This window comes from Phacochoerus africanus, chromosome 8 (assembly GCF_016906955.1).
Source record: "Phacochoerus africanus isolate WHEZ1 chromosome 8, ROS_Pafr_v1, whole genome shotgun sequence".
NCBI classification, from domain to species: domain Eukaryota; kingdom Metazoa; phylum Chordata; class Mammalia; order Artiodactyla; family Suidae; genus Phacochoerus; species Phacochoerus africanus.
The window spans coordinates 81,877,116-81,897,631 of record NC_062551.1 but is presented as its reverse complement, the minus strand read 5'-3'; the positions used below and the strand labels follow the sequence as shown (position 1 = coordinate 81,897,631).

General features: G+C 41.3%; 1 protein-coding gene across 9 annotated transcripts in view; it reads right to left on the bottom strand.

The window, feature by feature from the left end:
- Positions 1-17,439, bottom strand: part of SRRM1 (serine and arginine repetitive matrix 1) — a 34,278-nt gene extending 16,839 nt beyond the window's left edge. For 5 of the 9 annotated variants that reach the window (XM_047792584.1, XM_047792586.1, XM_047792585.1 and 2 more), the window contains exons 1-9: positions 17,282-17,438; positions 14,484-14,573; positions 14,064-14,186; positions 11,764-11,934; positions 10,846-10,961; positions 8,171-8,374; positions 7,531-7,725; positions 7,132-7,251; positions 4,802-5,076 (exon numbers count right to left, since the gene is read on the bottom strand). In XM_047792584.1, the coding sequence (XP_047648540.1) occupies positions 4,802-5,076; positions 7,132-7,251; positions 7,531-7,725; positions 8,171-8,374; positions 10,846-10,961; positions 11,764-11,934; positions 14,064-14,186; positions 14,484-14,573; positions 17,282-17,302 (1,315 nt within the window). In that variant the 5' untranslated portion in view covers positions 17,303-17,438. Of the gene's footprint in view, positions 1-4,801; positions 5,077-7,131; positions 7,252-7,530; positions 7,726-8,170; positions 8,375-10,845; positions 10,962-11,763; positions 11,935-14,063; positions 14,187-14,483; positions 14,574-16,903; positions 17,048-17,281 lie in introns of those variants that run through there. The other 4 variants (XM_047792589.1, XM_047792593.1, XM_047792591.1 and 1 more) reach the window with 3 other exon arrangements.
- Positions 17,440-20,516: the final 3,077 nt, after the last annotated feature.

Genomic DNA, 20,516 nt, shown 5'->3' with positions numbered 1-20,516 from the left:
ACAATGGGAATTCCTGTTGTGGCGCAGCAGAAACAAATCTCACTAGGAACCATGAGGTTGCAGGTTCAACCCCTGGCCTCGCTCAGTGGGTTAAGGATCCGGCATTGCCGTGAGCTGTGGTGTAGGTCACAGACGTGGCCTGGATCCCACAGTGCTATGGCTGTAGTGTAGGCTGGCAGCTACAGCTCCAATTCCACCTCTAGGGTGGGAATCTCCATATGCTGCCCCCCCCCTCCCCCGAAAAGACATAAGATCTGGAGTTCCCATTGCGGCTCAGGGCTAATGAACCCACAGCACAATGGGTTAAGGATCCAGCACTGCGACAGATTTGATTCCAGGCCTGGGGAACATACACATGCCTCGGGGGTGGTAATTATTAAAAAAAGAGAAAAAAGAAGTGACCTCAACCAAAATCTGGGATATGAATCTAAGACACTAGTTCTATGGCACAGGTTTTTAATTTCTAACAACTACTATCTGTTTATACTAGCCATCCCTTGCTTCAGTAAAAGTCAAAAGGGTATATACGGATATAATCATTAGCCTTACCCTAGACTGACCTATAACATCATTTGAGAACATCCCTCTAAGAGCTAAACTTGAGGACAATATGATGCCCTCAGGATCCTTACACCTATTTTTAAAAAAATAAATCAACTGCCATGGAATATTTAACCTAGAATCTCGATACATTTTATTATATATACATATTCTATCTTTGTTGAAATAATCCAACTGAAGAATTAATTTACCACAATACTTTTTTTTTTTTTTTAATCGCCACATCAGTGGCATGTGGTAGTTTCAGGGACTGAGTTCGAGCCAAAGCTCTGACAATGCCGGATCCTTTTTAAGTCGCCACATGGGGCTGGAATCAAACCCACACCTCGCACCTGAGCACCAACCTGAGCCACTGTAGGCGGATTCTTAACCCAACCATGCCACAGCAAGAATTCCAATTCTGTAATCACCAATTGTGATATATAACAGCAAGACTGCATTTAAAATCTGCATTTTAACAAATTCAAAGAAATAAAATGGAAATGCCTTTAAAATTTTAAGAACTTAAAGATATTTTTCAGGTCAGTTTTTGTTTTGTTTTGTTTTATTTTGGCCAAGGTGTGCAGCAGCTTAAAATGGGATCTCAGTTCCCAGACCAGAACTGAACCTTGGATGCAGTGAAATAAGAGAAATCTAGCGGTTAGGATTTGGTGCAGTTAAAGTGCCAATCCTGGAGTTCCCATCGTGGCTCAGTGGTTAACGAATCCAACTAGGAATCATGACGTTGCGGGTTCAATGCCTGGTCTTGCTTAGTGGGTTAAGGATCCGGCGTTGCCGTCAGCTGTGGTATGGGTTATAGACGTGGCTCGGGTGGCTCTGGCAAAGGCCAGCGGTTACAGCTCCGATTAGACGCCTAGCCTGGGAACCTCCATATGCCGTGGGTGTGGCCCTAGAAAAGACAAAAATAAATAAATAAATAAAAAGTTAATGTTTTATTATTAATATTCAAGGGGCAAACTATCATGAAGCCTGAAATCTCCCAAGTCAACTGAAAAACCAGAATTTTAAATTTACTTCAATAGTCCTATTAATCATTAATCTTACAGACTTACTCAAAAGATCACTTGCAAAGATAAGTCACTCTGTGAACAGAATTAGTAAAATAATCATTAAATGCTGACAGAGCACAATTTATATGGCTATACTGACCGAAACTCAAAATTATCACCACCACTTTAGGCATAGATACTCTGTAAACAAACTTCATTCAATATTCCACTGACTTCAAAGGACACTATTTTATGCACTGAGATAACGCCAATTCAAGTCTGACATGCCACTGATTACAAAAAGCCTCCTGAGGACCCTTTCAGATGAGAATATATATTGTACTCCAGATAATTTACCTCTAACTCTCCAAAATACTTTTTTTGCCTTCCTCCCATTCCATTCCCCCACAATGAACAGCAGAATCTTACAAGTCCTGATTGGTAACTACCACATGAAATACAAAAGTAAAATCTATTACATTTTAATGGTACCACTGTTCTTATTAGCAATTGAGAACTGCAAAAAAAAAAAAAAATCATACTACTGAATACAAAAACTTAAGAATTTTACCCTACCTTCTATGGCTCTCCTCAAGCAATTAAAACAGGTCTTTTTAAGTAGGAGAGTTGGGAAAAATATAGATTTTTCAACTTGGAATAAGGATCCAAATTCTAGGCCTGGCTGATTGACCTTGACCAAATCACTTAACCTGAGAACCTGTTTCTTGGTAACAATCTCTGAAGTCTTTCCCAGCTCTGAAATTCCATTACAAAGAGCTGGGATCATTTTACTGTAAAAAGCTACTTATTTTCCAAGTAGTTAAAACCAATATTCAGCTTCAGTGGATTAAGGGCAGTGCAGTCTTTTTGGTTGGGTTTTTGTTAGGGCACAGAAGACTATCCTATAATCCACAGGAATATTCCCTTGTCTTTCACTGTGACTTCTCCCCTACGTAGGCATCCACTGTGACTTGTTTCCAAAAAAGCAGCAGCCCATTCCCCTTGACATTTCAAAACACAAATTGGTACCTGTGGAGACCCTAACAAAGAAAACAAAATAATTTTTAATGACCTATTTAAGAACTCAAGTCTTTCTGCTCTTGTACTTTCATTACACTTTGACTATACAATGTAGATAGAAAAATTCGAATTTGGAGTTCCCTTGTGGCACAGTGAGTTAAATATCTGGTGATGTCACTGCAACGGCCTGGGTCACTGATATGGCTCAGGTTCGATCCCTGGCCCAGAAACTTCCACATGCCGCAGGCACAGCTAGGAAAAAAACCTTATAATTTGATGTGTTTTTGCAAAGTAACAAATAGGAACACTCAAAAGTTGCCACCGGCGAGCCCTAGAAACAATCTGACTAGCATCCATGGGGATATGAGTTTGATCCTTGTCCTAGCTCAGTGGGTCGGGGATCCGTCACTGCCATGCCATGAGCTGTGGTGTAGGTCGCAGACACAGCTTGGATTCCATGTTGCTGTGGCTGTGGTCTGCATGCCGGCAGCTACAGCTCCTATTTGACCCCTAGCCTAGGAACGTCCATATGCTACAGGTACAGCTCTAAAAAGCAAAAAAAAATAAAAAAAAAAGAAATATTCATGCTATTTTTTTCACTAAAGAACTTTCTGGCTCTAGACAAAGGAAACAAATATTCATAAGTATAAAAACTCCCTAAGAGGAGTTCCTGTCATGGCTCAACTGTTAACAAACCCAATCAGTATCCATGAGGACCTGGGTTTGATCCCTGGCCTCGCTCAGTGGGTTAAGGATCCGCTCAGTGTGTTAAGGATCCGGTATCACCATGAGCTGTGGTGCAGGCCAGCAGCTACAGCTCCATTTGACCCCTAGTCTGGAAACCTCCATATGCCAAGGTACGGTCCTAAAAAGACAAACAAAGCACTTCCTAAGATTAAAAAACAAAACAAAACAAAAAACAGGTGAAGACAACAGGCATCAGATTTGGTAATGGTGACTGAAAACTATTTCGAGCAAAAAGGACATGGTACAATGAAAATACGTGATCCTAGGACACCTCTCCCACACTTAAGCCTGAACCTAGAAGACCTAAAGGTTTCTCTATTTTCAGCCAGCTGCCTAAGTCTAAAGAGCCAATCCAACAAAAACGTTCCATATACTTATGCTAACAAATTAACCTGTTAAAATTCAGAATATATTACTCTTTACAAATTACCATTATCTGCGAGTCCCCATTTCATTCTGACAGTGACTACAACTCACAGTAACAGAGCTCAAAAAAAGAAAAATTTGCTTTTCTAACTATCACACATTGTACTCGTGGGGGTGAGGGTGGGGTGAACACAAATGCAGCAAGAGGGTGCTGATTAGAAATTCTGCTCTCATCAACTTCCTAAAAACCTATAGTCAAGATTTTGGCCATCCCTGTTTTCTTCAATTATAACTTGAAAATTTAATGTGATCAGAGCAACCCCAGTATATTTACAGATTGCTCCTTAAAATTTAATTACTAAAACAGTTCTTTTAAGATCTCCCCCCTTTTCCACTACTCACCTATCAGACTGTGTTTGTAATTCCAGCCCTAAGCACCAGAGGCTCAATTCAAATAGCCACCATAATTTTTCTCTCTGTGATTTAATGCTGAAGAAACAAACCCCAATAGACCACAACCTTCACTCAGACTAACTTGGCATTCTACTTGCTTGGTTACCTGGCAGGATCACAGATCATAAATTCCTCAAAAGTCAATTTGCAGAATAAAGCAAGGACAACACTCAAAAGGACCCTACCTAGAGCCTAAATTAAAAAGCAGAAATCAGCTTTTAGGAGGACACCATGTCCAGCCCTGGGGAGTACAATGTGGCCAAGAAAGAATTAAAACAAAATATGAAGTCCTCAATTAAGGTACCAAACAAAAAATCTTCTGGGTTAAAAAAAAAAAAAAGTTAACTGGTCTCATAGTAATAAAATGTTCCCTTACCATGACAACACAAACTTCAGTTAAGTTACCTCAACTCAAACAGCCCACGCCTGGTAATAGCACATCTCTCCACCTACTCAACGCCGAGGGCATGCTAAGAGCAAAACGCTTTACCATGTAGACTCCATTAACAAACCCCAAGAACTTACAGCACGAAAGAAAAGGTGAGCTTCTAAGCAAATTTATAAAAACATCACATACGAATATTACCCAGCTACTTCATACTTTGACAACAATGACTAGGTATTTTGTAGCCAAATGAACAAAGGAAGAACATATTGATTTTTACCTTTACTTGAAGTCCTCCCTGGAGAGACAGAAACACGACTCTTCCTTGTACGATTTGACTGCTGGGGTGTTGGGGAATGACGAGTTTTTGGTGGTGGAGTTGCTGGAGGTGAGGGCCTATGCCTTCGCCTTGGAGGACTTGCTGAAGGAGATAGCCTACGAGTTTTTCGAGGGGGGCTGGATGTCCTCTTTGGAGCCTTCTTTGGCGGTGACCGGGAACGAGACGAAGATGATGATGAGCTACTTCCAGACAAGGATGCTGATGAACGCCTTCTTCTGTGGAATAAAGTGCTCATATTCATTAACTGCATATGTACCGAGAACGACCTTACAGGAATGTACAGTTTACACAAAAATACAGCTATTTGTATCCAACTTTTGAGTTTATGTAGCTAAGCACATTAATTTTTTAAAGGGAAACAACACCATAACCTAGGCGGGAAACAGCTAGTTCTGAGACTAACTACAAATAACTTATTCTGATAAATGCTTCTGTTTGATTTGTATTTCCAGCTATAAAATATGTCCAGTGCTACAATATAATAACTAGCCAGTCTCTTCCTTCCTTGGAATAATGAGTGTTTTGGAGTTTGCATACAAAATTTGGATGGCAAAGTATTTTTTCACTCAATAATAAAATGTCAACCTTTAGGCTGCATTTTTTAAAAAAAAGATGTGCAGGATTAGGAATTCATTTAGCTACATAAACTTAGAAGCAGGGGCCTCTCGAATTCTGCGGCAAAATTTGTGGTAAGTTCTGTGCAATTATGTGTACCTGCAGAATTCACCTTTGGCGGAAGAATTCCTGAGAACCTGAAAAAAAGAAACCCTACCTTAAGTGTGAGATAAAAACTGGCTGAAAGGGAATCTTACACAATCTGCAAATTATTTGACTGCTAAATGGCTCAGTAAGCAATTAAAACACACTTTTTGCAAAACTCCAATGTAAGAAATAGCTGTTTCCACTAATCTTCTACTAGAAAGCAGTAGCTCTACTTTTCTGAGGAACAATCATTTTTAGAAAAGTATGACGCCTAAACTGGCTGACCATTTATATCCTTAGTCTTATTTATTTATCAATGGTAACATCAATTCCGTAATTTTTAGCAGTAGTTATAAAAAATGGTTCAATAAACTCGAAAACCAAAAACTCTGTACTAAGTATAATCTGAAGCATAATTATCAGGTCCTTCCAAAAACAGGTGAAATGTATTGTCAAGAAAGCACAAAACGAGAGTTCCCGCCATGGCACAGTGGGTTAAGAATCTGGCATTGCTACAACTGCACATAGGTTGCAGCTATGGCTAGGATTCAATCCCTGGCTCAGGAACTTCCATATGCCTTGGGTGCAGCCATAAATTTTTTTTTTTAGTTTAAAAATTAAAAAAAATTTAAAAGGTACAAAGATCTGCTACCAGTACACCATGCCTCCACTTTGGGCAGATGTAACAATTTTTCTATTACAAGTGATAGATTATGCTAATTTATTCATTTATTGATTTTTCTTTTTAGGGCCACACCTGTAGCAAGTGAAAGTTCCTGGGCTAGGGGTCAAATCAGAGCTGCAGCTGCCAGCCTACACCACAGCCACAGCAACACCAGATCCAAGCCACATCTGCGACCTATGCCACAGCTTGCAGTGATGCTGAATCCTTTAACCCACTGAGGGAGGCTAGGAATGGAACCTGCATCCTCATGGATACTAGTTGGTTTCTTAACCACTAAGCCACAACAGCAACTCCCACCTTATGCTAATTTAAAAATGATTTTTAAAAAGGAACACTGGTATTGACAGGGTTACTTTTATGCGGCCTCTTCAAATTGCTAACAATAGTTATATCTATGGAATGGGACTGGGTAACTCTAAGTTCGTTTTACTTGTTTTAACTGTTTATAATAACTGCTCATTACTTCTTAAATATGAAAAAAATCTTTAAGAGTATAAATCAAGTGAATTATTTTAATACTGGTAGAGCAATCAACTGGCTCTGCAGTCATCTATATTTAGAAGCTAATGGTTAAAACCCAAAGAAAGGGTAAGGCAGCCAATTCCCTTACTTGATAGGATTTCTTGGTAGCATCTGAAAAGATCAAGGTTAACACAGATAACAAGTATCAATAAGACAGTGAATTTGTTTTTAATTTTCCAAATCTGGATTAGCGTTGCTTAGCATTGCACAAGTAACAGCACTACAACCTCAAATGAGGATGATCTTTTTAAGATATTGCTTACTACCACTCATGAGTTCTTTTTTCCCAGGATGACACTAATTCAAAGATTAGCCTAAAACAAATATATGGTCACTTCCAAAACAAAAAACCACCTCTCACCGTCTCACTGGAGATCTACTCCTTCTATGCCTTGGTGGAGGAGGCATTCGTCTTGGTGGAGTTCTTCTTCGAGGAGATGGCCGTCTTCTTGGGCTTGGCCGCCTTCTAGGGGAGTATGATCTACCATAACAAACAGAATTAGAATCTGAATAAATCTTGAGCAAGAACAAACACCTTGACATAGTTTTCTTGACAACTACATCCAAAAAACGGTTTTCAAGGGATATGAGTGTGTAGATTTTTACAGACCATACAAAGTGCCCTCAAATTCTCTCTAAATTCAAAGTTTAACATTTGTGCAAAATTTTTCTACTGCTTTGAAATAATTTACCCAATTCTATCTAGGAGAGTTAGCACATAAAATTTAAGATCTAGGCAGATATTACAGCCATTACCCACCTTGATCGGGATCTATGGCGCCTTCTAGGTCGAGTATGAGAAGGAGAGCGAGAACGTGTCCGGGATCTTGACTTGGAACGTGACCGAGATCTTGGTCTGGTCTTCTCCTTTTCCTTTTCCTTTTTGGAATTCTTCTCTGGAGAAGGTTCTTTAGGCTCTGGTACAGGTTCAGGCTTGGGAACTTTCAGGATGTCACTGTGGGGGGAAAAAAAGCTTACTTTCCCCCTCTTCTCAGAATCCCAAGTCATAATACAATGATACAAAAAAGTTTATCTTTCTTTGGTTTTCAAAATTCATGAAGATGTCTAGAAAGATATATACACATCAGTGAAATTCAGTGAACAACCAACAATTCTAACCACATCCATTTCTTAAAACTGCAAAGTTGTCCACAGTATTGGGACGGGGGCAAGTTACAGTATATAATATTGGAAATTAAAAAAACAGCAGATAGCAGTGGTCATCTTGGGGGCATTTTACTTATACTCTCCTATACAATTTAAATTTCTCAACAATCTAACTTTGTAATTTAAATAACCTAAAAAGAAAATGAGTAAGCTTACATTTTTAACTCAGAGGTACACCTATTTACACTCACCGAATAACAGCCTAAAACTGCAGACATTTATTATGTACTTGCCTAGTAGAAGTGGCCTCTTGTACTGAAGGTTCTTTCACTTTCACTGATGGCTCTGGGAGCTCCGGAGTTTTTTCCTTCTTCTCTGGAGCAGGGGAAGGACTCCGGCTCTTGGTTCTGTGACGGGGAGATCGAGAATGACTGCGCTTTCTCTCTCTCCTGACAGGGGAAGATCGTCTTCTAGGGGAAGGAGATCTGGATTTGCGTCTAGGATGAAAGCAATTTTTTTCAGGTTTTTTGAATAATGTGGACTGGGGAAGAGGGTCAAAAGAAGTGAGATTAATCTTTTTAATTACACTACTGTTGTTTATATCTGAGAAGTTCCCTATGGAAATAAGATATCCTATCCCATTTACTTAAGAGGAAAAGGGCCAAGAGAAAACCAGAAAAACAAGCAAATTGAAGATTATAATATTCTCCGAAATATACCAGTTACAACATACTAAGGATTCTAGATTTAGGTTCTTAATCACTTCCAGAAATGAAGAAAGCAAAGAGCAACTTTTCAGAGGAAGAGGGTGCTTAAAAGGAAGGAAATATAATGAAATTAAACCCAACAAAACAGAAATTGGATGCAGACGGATCCCATCAGAGTTCATCAGGTAGAGTCCAAGTATTCTAGGATAACATCTGCTGCAACTAAAGCAATATGTTCTTCCGAAAAGAAGCATTTCAAACTTGGCTAAGACAGCTTTTTTGAAAGAGAAGCCTTTCCATTTCAACAGTAGTTTCCCTAACCTGAAGTAAAACAGCAGACCTGATCCATCAATAGTCAAATAGTTACCATGATTTGTGCGTAACTCTAGGAATAATACTGCTTCTCTGATAAGCAGCTTTTTTTTTGGGGGGGGGGGGTTCTTCTCAGGGCCGTACCCTCAGCATATGGAAGTTCCTTGGCAGGGGTGGGAATCGGAGTTGCAGCTGCTGGCCTTATACCACAGCCACAATAACACCAGATCCAAACCTCATCTGTGACCTACACTACAGCTCACGGCAACGCCATATCCTTTAACCCACTGAGCGAAGCCAGGGATCGAACCTGCATCCTCATGGATACTAGTCGGGTTCACTACCGCAGAGCCACTGAGAAGGACTCCTGATAAGCAGCTTTTAATATCAAATCTATAAATGAAGGGGACGAAGGAAAATTACTTTCTCCCTTTACTAATTCTGGCAGATTTATGAAGAAATTAAAATTAGCAGAACTCTAAAAATGAAATGTCTAATGGAATTCTCACCCTTCATCACAACTACAGAAGCCAAATCATGGATTTTATTTATTTACTTACTTATTCTACTTATTGGCCATGCCCTCAGCATGTGCAAGTTCCCAGGCCAGAGATCAAACCTGCACCACAGCAGCAACCCCAACCACTGCAGTGACAATGCTGGATCCGCAACCCACTACACCACAACTCTTGAATCATGGATTTTATAATGGGAAACTTGGGAGTTCCCTTGTGACCTAGGAGTTAAAGATCCCCCCTTGTCACTGCTGTGGAGCAGGTCTGGTCCCTGGCCCAGGAACTTCCACATACAAGTGCAGACAAAAAAAAAAAAAAAAAGGTGGGGGGGGGGGGCGCTAACCAGTCTCAGTGGAAGGAAGAAAGCAAATGACCTGTTTTGGGTTCAGAACAATCACATAAGAAAAGCAAAACAAGAGTCCCCTTCTTGGCTCAGTGGTTAATGAACGCAACTAGGATCCATGAGGATGCAGGTTCAATCCCTGGCTAGCTCAGTGGGCTAAGGATCCTGCTGTGAGCTGTGGTATAGGGTGCAGATGCAGCTCAGCTCTGGCGTTGCTGTGGCTGTGGCATAGGCCAGCAGCTGTAGTTCTGATTGGACTCCCAGCCTGGGAACGTCCATATGCCACAGGTGCAGCCCAAAAAGCAAAAAAAAGAAAAGAAAAGAAAACAGAATCAGGTAAGTATAATATAAAGAGCTAATGGGCACAAATTTCTAATTTAAAAATGGAGAAGGAAGAACTGAAATACATTAAATAACTCTGCAGTAGAGATTGGCACAACACTGTAAATCAACTGAACTTTAAATACAAAAGAGAACAAGACATAAAGAGTAATAAAACTTTGAATCAATGGAAAAAATAATAACAACTCAAAATAATTTAAAGTAAAGCAATATGAATGAGAAGTCTACATTCTGATTTAGGAATTAAGGGTTGACTGATTCACCAAGATTTAAGAGATAATTATTACAGTCAAATGATGATCTGTCTCAAAAGATGAAGTATTTTGGCCCAGAGGCAAGCAATAGCTCACCATGAAAATTGTATGATAGAAGAAATTTCCTGAACAGTGCTATTAGCTCCTTTTTTTATTATTTTTTTGTCTTTTTGCCTTTTCTAGGGCCACTCCTGCAGCATATGGAGGTTCCCGGGCTAGGGGCCTAATCGGAGCTGTAGCCGCCAGCCCACGCCAGAGCCACAGCAACTTGGGATACGAGCCTCATCTGCAACCTACACCACAGCTCACGGCAACACCGGATCCTTAACCCACAGAGCAAGGCCAGGAATCAAACCCGCAACCTCATGGTTAGATTCGTTAACCACTGAGCCACAACGGGAACTCCAGCTCCTTTTTTAACTGTGTAACTTTGTGCATAGAGAATACTCTAACATACTCATAAAATATTAGGTATGTGTGCAGATTGTCCTGTACCTTCTTGGGCTTCGAGATCTCTCCCTTTTTTCTCTGCTGCTCTCTTTTTCTTCTTTATCCCTCTTATCCTTGTCTTCATCTTGCTTTTTCATAGATGCTAACTTTTCTTGTTCAATCTGTAAAAATCAGATTTTCAAAGTAAAACACAATCGAACATTTACAATCAACAAGCAAACGGAAAACTGCACATTGGATAAACACCAATACTATTTGTCGTTTCATCAGCCTCTGCTTTCAAGAAGACCGTTCTTTCTTCATCCCCGCTAAAGGTAAACTTTAGGACTAGTAATGAATAATTCAAATACTTGCTGAAAATTAATACTGAATGGCTTAACTAAAGAAAATGGCTGTTTTCGGAGTTCCCATCGTGGTGCAGTGGAAACGATGAGGAACCATGAGGTTGTGGAGTTCGATCCTTGGCTTCGCTCAGTGGGTTAAGGATCCGGTGTTGCCATAAGCTGTGGTGTAGGTCACAGACGCAGCTCGGATCCTGCATTGCTGTGGCTGTGGAATAGGCTGGCAGCTACAGCTCTGATTGGACCCGTAGCCTGGGACCCTCCATATGCCGCAGGTGCAACCCTAGTAACTTTTTTTCTTTTTTGTATTTTCTAGGGTCACACCTGCAGCATATGGAGGTTCCTAGACTAGGCGTCTAATCTGAGCTGTAGCCTCTGATCCCTCTGAGGCCAGGGATCGAATCCGCAACCTCATGGTTCCTAGTTGGATTCGTTTCTGATGCGCCATGATGGGAACTCCTTTTGTTTGTTTTTGTTTTTGATTCCTAGTAAGACACACACACACTCACACACAAAAGAAAAGGCTATTAAGCCTAGACAGGACATGTAAAATTTTAAACATCTTAACAGTCTGGATACTGCTCTCTCAAATAAAACATTACAAAAAGGAAAAGGCTATTACCTGTCTCTGTTTTATTTCTTCTTTCTTCAGTTCTAGGAAAGCAGAAGGGATTCCAGCGATGTTTTCCTGTGCACTTAAGAGCAGGGGCCACAGTTCTCCCATAAATTCTCTAGCATTTTTTCCATTCAAAAACCCAGTCAGGTTGATTTGCATCATTTTGGAATCTGGATTCTGCAAAAAGACATGACAGGAAGAGAAACAGGTTACTCCAAAACAAACCAATCAATCAACCTAAAGCTCATTTCAATTAGTATTTTTTAAGTCTATCATAGGGGCTTAGAGATATATATATATATATATTCTTTACTATTTTAAAAATAGCTTTTTCTAGTAGTTTCTCAGCAATATAATCACTAGCACAGATTACCAAATTCTCTCTCACTCTACCAAAAGCTATCAGAGCAGCCTGTTAATCCTTTGTGGATTTCATAAGTATTTTTAGACTATGTGGCTGTTAGTGGGCCTTACATTTATTAACTTTAAAAACCATCATGGAATATCCACAAATTCTTGTGTCTGCTAACAAGTGTTTGCCTGTCTGGAAATTTTCCCTCAATGAGAAATGGAAAAGTACACAAACTGTTCACTTTTCTAACACTGTAGATAACTTTCTATAAAATATCTACTGTCCAGTTATCAAAACTAACAAGTTATGCATGCACTCTTTAACTTTTGAAGACTAAGCTGAAAGCCTGACTTCTATATAAGGATAACCTATTATAACAATGCTTCAAATTCTCAACTGTCCACAAAGGGCTAAGAGGTCAAGACTTCTCAAAAATAACTGGGTTTTTAAATGCTAAATCTGTTGGTCAAGCAACAAGGTCCGTATAACAAGCACAGCTCAATAGCACAAAGCAAGTACAGATTCCAGGTGTCTTCAGTTTCTTCTTGGAACCTTGGGGGTTTGGAATCGCCAAGTCCCCTGTAGAGAAAGATGTTCCCTTGGCTTGCTTCCGACTCCCTACTGCAACTCAACCACCTTGAGTTTAATGTTATATCATTTATCTAAATTGCAAAAGACGAACAAGCAATAATGAGTACACAACCACAAAAAAAGAAAAAATTGTTTTAATAAGTTCTAAAACTTTAATCTCATGCTCACTACAAGGGGAATACTACCAGATACTTAGGTTTTAAAAATGCACTAAAATACAAATCAGAAAAGCATCATCCAATAAAATCTATCTAATCATCATTTAAAAAACGTTTTCCCATATTCCTGGTTTTCTAAGTAAAATGTATACATTTTAAAGAAAGCACTTTCTTAAAAATAAATATTTAAAAATATCCAAAACAAAACGTAATTTTCAAATTATATTTTAAAAATAGAAATACCTTATCAGTTGAAATGCCAACTGTTCTGTCAAAACACAAGGGCGAACTCTTTGGGAAAAGGATTAACGTAAAAGTAAATGCACATTGGTATATTTGCCAAAAGTTTATATGGTACACATCTTACTGTCCTTTGGGTTGCTGTTGCAAAATAGCAAACTATCTTTTATTAAAATTCTTTTTAAACATCAATTCTATTGTCATCTCATATCATCTCATGTATGAAGAAAGGAACAATTATATTAACTGGTTCTAAAAATACTGTCAATTTATTTCAGTCTGAAGTTAACTATAATGTAAACAAAAACTCTGTGCCTAAAATGTAATTGATGACTAGCTGACATGCAGCTACAACTAAAAACTTTAGTTCTTCGATTATTTTAAAAAAACAATATCCAATCAAATCAGAATTGCCCCTCATGCTTCACATAAAAATCCATCTCATAATAGTACTTTTAAAGAGCAGTGTACAGATTTACCCATTGCTCTTTCCTGTTTGTATTTTTTGTTGTTGTTGTTGATGTTTGGCCACTTTACACAACTCACCTCCAAACACACACTGCATCATCAAGGGAGTTGGGTCAGAGCGACATTGGGACACTCACTCTGCTGTGACCTAATAAGGTGATGGTGCTATACTTCAGACGCAAGGAATAACTTCCATTTTGGTTCAGGCCTTTTAAATCATAAATCACATTATCATTAGAAAATTGCTGTCAAAGTAACTTAACATGTAACAGCAAAATTACAAACAATAAGTTTGATTTTTCACCTGTGTAGCTTTCAAAACTATGTACCTTCACTAAACTTCCAGCCTTAATAGTTGTTTACAAAGTGAATTCTTTTCACAAAAAACATTGTAAAATAACCCTCCTATATTTGTACTCCATAGAAAAATTCAGTTTCCATAGATTCACAACATTATTTCACATATTCAGAAATAAGAGCCATTTGTTTATTATTACCTTCACTTCCAGCTGGTTGAATATAAACTCAATCACAACATCATCTTCAAATCCAAGGATTTCTGTTACTCGTTTTGTTATCCAAGGCTTTATAACCTCCAAATTTACTTTGCTCATGTCCACCTGATAAAATATGCAAGTAATTATTACTGAGTACAACTTTGCAATCCTAAAAGAAAACTCACATTAGACTCCTGGCTAAGTTCCTTTTAGCTTATGAAATTCTTTTGTTTAGTTTGGTACAATTTAGCTCATTCTTATTTGTTTGTGCTATTCTCTGTTGTTACTAAAAGGTGGAAAATGTTTGACTATAAATGTTTCCCCTAGTATTCATGTGACAGTGCACTATCTCCAAAACAATCCCAAAATGTTTGAATCAACTGTGCTATGTAAAGGTGCAGAACACTTTATCCAGAATACCTTTTTTTCTAGACATTCTGCGAATTTCAGCTGCTTCAGTAGCTTCTTTTGTTTGTTGCTGAACCGATTATCCTGTTCTGCACTTGTTCCCTGCAGGAAGAGAAACACATTCCAATCAAGACCTCAAAGTTAAATTCCTGCTTTTTATTAGCTAATGATGGCTATGACCTTTACAGTCAAAATAGGATAATCAAGTAAAGGGAAACACCAAAGTAAAGAGAAACACCCTAGCTCATATTCATAGGTACAGAATGCATACTCTTTTTCCAAAGTAGCTAACATTTTGAAAACTGGATTGTATTTAAAAAACACAAAACATACGTTCATTGTATTAAGTCCAGCAATATAGAATACAACACAAAACACCCCCCTCACAACCAAGTTTGCTATGTATCTTTTTACACCCCTTTCTATGCTAATAAAGCATTTAAGGGGTTTTTTGTTTGTTCGAAAGAGAGCACTTTCTATACTTTACAAACGAGACCATTTCATCCTCTTCTGAAAGCCAGGACCATCTTACAAAATTATTGTGGCAATGCATATAAACACGGAAAAAGGAAGAACCTAAGACTGTATGTTAAGTTTTCACAACTTGAAGAACTCAGAGTGCATAAAAAATAAAGGTCTACCATATAAACTCAATTTCTGCAAACAAACTGGAAAAAAATGAGAGCTTACAAACATACCATACCATCAAGTAACCACCAGACTGCATTTTGTCATTCCTACTGACCCAATTAAACCCAGATATACAATGTGATATGAAATCTACTGATTGGGAGAGCCTCCTTGCCTGCCAGCCTGTATCTCTCGCAAGCACTTTTTATCTTAACCCACTTCTTGCCCATCAAAAAAAAGAAATCTACTGATCAGTTCTCAGAGTTGGCCACTAATCCTTTGGAAAGTGATCAAGAAAATTCTTTTAAGAAAGTAAAGAACCTGATTAGAATCCCAACTCTGTCACTATGTAAACCACATGACCTCAAAGCAAGTTACTTAACCTGTCTGAGAAAGTTTCCCTAACTTGCTAAAACCTACCTCCCAAGGCTGAGAATATCCGAAACGATATACATAAAGTAACTGGTGTGTGGCAGAAGTTCAGCAAATGAAAGGTACTATTTCCATCTTAACTGAAAAATTCAGTCTATTACTCGATGGAAGTGTACTAAAAGAATAACTGCCCTAAAATCTTTAATTCAGAGCTTAAATCTAATCAACTTCTCTAAGAACCCAAGGCAATATATAAAACACTGCCCTTTCCTTCCAGATTTTTACCAACACTAAAAGCAAATCTCATTCTTAAAACAGCCACCTTGTTCTTTTACTGTTGGAACTCTCTTCCAAGGGAAAGCGACAATAACAAGAAAAAATTAAAATAACAGACTTGTTTCAAAAGAATACATTCAGACTACAGGACATATTGAGTATTTACCACAAAAAAACTTTGATGGAAATCACAAAATGGAGAGTTCATCTGCAGTGTGAAAATTTGATATAAACTCAATGGAAACGATCATTACATAAATAACTATAGTACTGTTTGCATAACCTAAGAACAATCAAACAACCGGCTGTGTCAAATTCTTGGAATAACACTTCAACCTTTAATGAAAAACTAGTTGGCACATTTAAAGCCAAGACAAAAGGTATTTCAATGCTAGCTTTGGAGTGTCAAGACATCTTAAAGTCCCGGTCTTACCCTCTTTTATCTTTTCCTTTAAACACACAGAAACTGCATGTAACATGCTCCAGGAAATGGAAAGAGCCAATATGCATTACAGATTCTGACTTAAACCAAGTGGTCTCTATATGGTCTGTTCTGCCTTAAAAAGAATTTGCAAACTCTAGTCCAATCACTGTCACTTCCCACCCATCGAGATCTCGAATGGGTCCTACGGGAGTGAAAAAGGGGACCAAAAGAGTCCAGCACGCACCCGGTAAAAGTATGGGCCCTGAGGGCCAACTACGACGAGAAAACGTCCCCATCTCCAGGTGATGGGAGAGAATCAAGAGGAACCTTTTCACCAAAAAGATTTTCAAAAGAGAACGTTCACAGGGGGTGGGGGGCGGTGAGCGGGAACGAAGAGTAGATCCACTCCATACCCCCGCCTCCACACACGCGCATAGTTTTTGTTGCACCCTCTGCCTGGAGTCTCAGACTCAAACGTTCTAACTACAAATTATCTGCATTCCCCTCCCTGAAGGGCTATCAAATTGGGCGGGAGCTCCCGCGAACTCTGACCCGGAGCCTTCGGGAAGGCTTAGACCAAGAGGGAGGGCGCGCGAGGCGCGGGGGGAGGGGGTTTGGTGCCCGCTTTCTCAAGAAAAGCGGCTCAAGGCTGCTTCCGGTCCTCTCACCCGCTCTCCTGAGGCGGTACCCCCAAACCTGTCCTCCCCAGGGCCCTCCTGCCGCCAGTCACCTCAGGGTTTCCCTCCGGCCTCCCCCCAGGGACTTCCTCCTCGCGGGTCCGCTAGGCCCCAGGACCCGGCGGGGCGCGCGGCTCTCCCTGCAGGCCCTGCCAGGGAGGCGGGCGGGAAGGTACCGCTCAGGCCCATTCCCGCCGCCATTTTCCGGCGACCGTCGCTGCCGCGTAGGGGGGACGATCCCGGAGGAGGAGACTGCGCAGGGGCGCACCGGTCCCCGCCGCAGGGTAGTGGGGAAGCGTCCACTGGCAACGAGGATCCTCAGGATCTTCGAAGCCTCCGCTCGCTAGCCACCCCATCTCGAGTTTAGGCCTCCTGCTGGGCCTTTTCGATAAACCCCTCACCTCACCCCAGATCCCCGCGCTCCTACTTACGCGGAAGAATCCCGCGTCCATCTTGCTGCCTCGCTCGGAGATCGCTCCCTATCCCAAGGTGCACCGCGCCACCGCGACGGAGGGCGGGACCGGCAGGGAAAGCCGAGCGCCGGGACGCAGCTCGCGCTGCTCCACCCGCCCTTCCAGCGGACACGAGGCCGCGCCTGCTCTGTGTGGAGAGCGCTCGCCAAGTGTGCGCACGCGCGTTCCGGGAGGCGGGCTGCTACCGGACTCCGAGCTTCTCCAGTGGCCAGTCCTTGAGGGGAGCCTCGCGATCACAGCCAATGGGAGCGAGCAAGAGAGTGTCGTCCGGTCGCCCCGCCCTGCAAAACCTTTTGTGGAGCTTAACCAGCCTTGTTCGCTCAGCGTGAATTGACCCTTCCTTCGACCCGTAGTGGGGGCGGCTTTCTCTCTTCTCCCCCCCCGGGAGGGGGCTCCATGGAGAGCTTGTGGAGAAAGGCTGTTACCTCAGGGTGACGCTTGTGAGGCCGCTCTTGCGCAGAGGAGAAGCCTTCGATCTCCGCTTTCGTTAGAAAAGTTGTGATTGTGTTGCTTTTACGAGTTTCCAGTTATCGAGGTCGGCCCTGAAGTAGTCGAGCTCTGTACTATGAATGAAATCTGCATTTTGGTCCCGCACCCTCGACTCCCGCTACAACTCCTTAGCTTTGGGGAGAAGCTGGAAATGTCCGTTAGATGAGTTTCGGAACCGGCAGGAAGCTGATGAGAGCCGGGGCCCCCGGGCAGAGTCTGACGGAAAGGAAGCCGGCCTCCAGGCTTCGGGACTTTCGGAGCTCACGTGGGCCTCATCGGCCCAGCTCTGGCTGCGAGGGCCTGCAGGACCGGATGCCTTCTGCCTCCTTTCCTTTATGCACTCTTTTTCTCTGAAAGGGAGCATGTGACCCTTCTCTAGCCATCTTTTGTAACGTAACCACACACACACACACACACCCTAACACACACTTGCCTCCCTTTCCTCATTTTTGTTCACACTTAATGTATTCACAATCTTGGCTTCAAATACCAGTTCTGCCAACAACTTCATAGGTTTCCAGCTCAAGGCCTCTCCTCTGAGCTTCAAACGTGTATTGGCAACGTCCTGTTCAATGTTTCCGCTTGGACAGACGTCACGAACGTAACATAAGTAGTAACTGGGCTCCTCGTTTCTCCTGTTCTGTCTGGAACACCCTCCCCCCACCCTCCACCAGGCCAAAAACCCGACCTGTCCCTCCCAAAGTCTTCCCTGCCTCAGTTGATGGCAGTATCTTTCCTTTTGTTTAAGATACAAGCCTTGGTTGTTAATCTCGATTCCTCTTGGAGTTCCCATTGTGGCTCAGTGGTAACAAATCCCTACTAGTATCCATGATGACACCGATTCGATCCCTGTCCTTGCACAGGAGGGTAAGGATCTCCCGTTGCTGTGGTTGTGGCATAGGCCTGCGGCTGTAGCTCCCATTCGAACCCTAGCCTGAGAACTTCCGTATGCCGAAGGTGTGGCCCTAAAAAAGAAAAAAAAAAGTGGACTCCTCTTCCTCCCACATCTCACTGCCAAACCATCAAGAAACCCACTCTGCTATCGTCTAGGTTCAAAGCACCATCGTCTTTGGCCTGAACTTCTGCCCTAGCCTCCTATCTGGTTTCCCTGCTTCTACCCTTGCGGATCAGCATCTATTCTAAATGCACCAGAGTGAGCCCGTTGGAAAACCTTAGGCAAGTCACTCAAGCTCAAAACCTCCCAATACCTCCTCCTTTTCTCCAGCGAAAGTGGAATCCCAGGAAATGGAAATGCCCCCACTTCTTTTTTTTTTTGCCTTTTTTTCTAGGGCCACTCCCTCGGCATATGGAGGTTCCCAGGCTAGAGGTCTAATCAGAGCTGTAGCCACCCGCCTACACCAGAGTCACAGCAATTCGGGATCCAAGCCACGTCTGCGACCTACACCACAGCTTACACAATGCCGGATCCTTAACGCACTGAGGAAGGCCAGGGATCGAACCCACAGCCTCATGATTCCTAGTTGGATTCGTTAACCACTGAGCCACGATGGGAACTAACACACACACACCCCGTCTTCTTGAATCTCATTTCCTAGTACCCTAACACTGCGCAGTGCTTGAACTTCTGGTTGTATCTTCTGCCAGAATGCTCTCTCCCCACATATCTACTTGCAAATTTCAAGCTTTACTCAAGTATCACCTTCTCAATGAGGCCACCCTGGAAATTGATCACTTAACTCTCTTTACACCCTTGATACCTCTTAACCTACTGTTTCCCCCACCCTCAGCATTTATCACCTTCTAATATTTACCTATTTTTAATATGTTTATTGTCTGTTTCCCACACTAGAATGTAAGCTCCTTAAAGTCAGGATGTCTGTCTGTTTTGTATATTGATATGGCCCTAGCACCTAAAACAGTGTCTGTCCTATAGGGTAGGCTCGTTAAAGTGTGTTTGTTTGTTTGCTTTTGTCTTTTTTTTTTTTTTTTTTTTTGTCTTTTTAGGGCCACACCTTCGGCATACGGAAGTTCTCAGACTAGGGGTCGAATCAGAGCTGTACCTGCCAGCCTACACCACAGCCACAGCAGCACAGGAGCTGAGCCCCATCTGCGACCTACACCACAGCTCATGGCAACGCTGAATCCCTAACCCACTGAGCGAGGCCAGGGATTGAACCTGCGTCCTCATGGATACTAGTCAGATTTGTTTCTGCTGAGCCACAATAGGAACACCTCAATAAAATTTGTTGCATAAACAAAAGCACTGTCAGAGGGTCAAAGACTGGCTTCCACAGAAAGAGCAAGTTAACCAGATGGGACTATGAAATCACAATGTCCACATCTTAATATTCTCTATGATTCTGACCTCCCTTCACTGAGTATGCTCTTTTGCTGCCAATCTCGTAATTGGTGGTTTTCCTCATGATTCTGTCATTGACCCTTTTGTTTTCCTCAATAAAGGAAAACAAAATACATTGGCTTTTATTCATCAGTCACCTTTATCTCAGCCATGAGATTATTTTAGTCTGTATTTTGTTTGGTAAATTTCTGTTTCCTTTCGAGATTGATGTAGGTCAGGAATCCCTTGGCACTAAAGGAAAATAAAAGCTTAGTTGAATTCATCATTATTATGAATACATCTTGCTGTCAAACTATAGGATGATTTCTAGTTGTTTTTGAATATATCGAATGTATAAGACATAGAAGTAGTGACCTGGGCTTTTCTGAAACACACTTTTCTAGT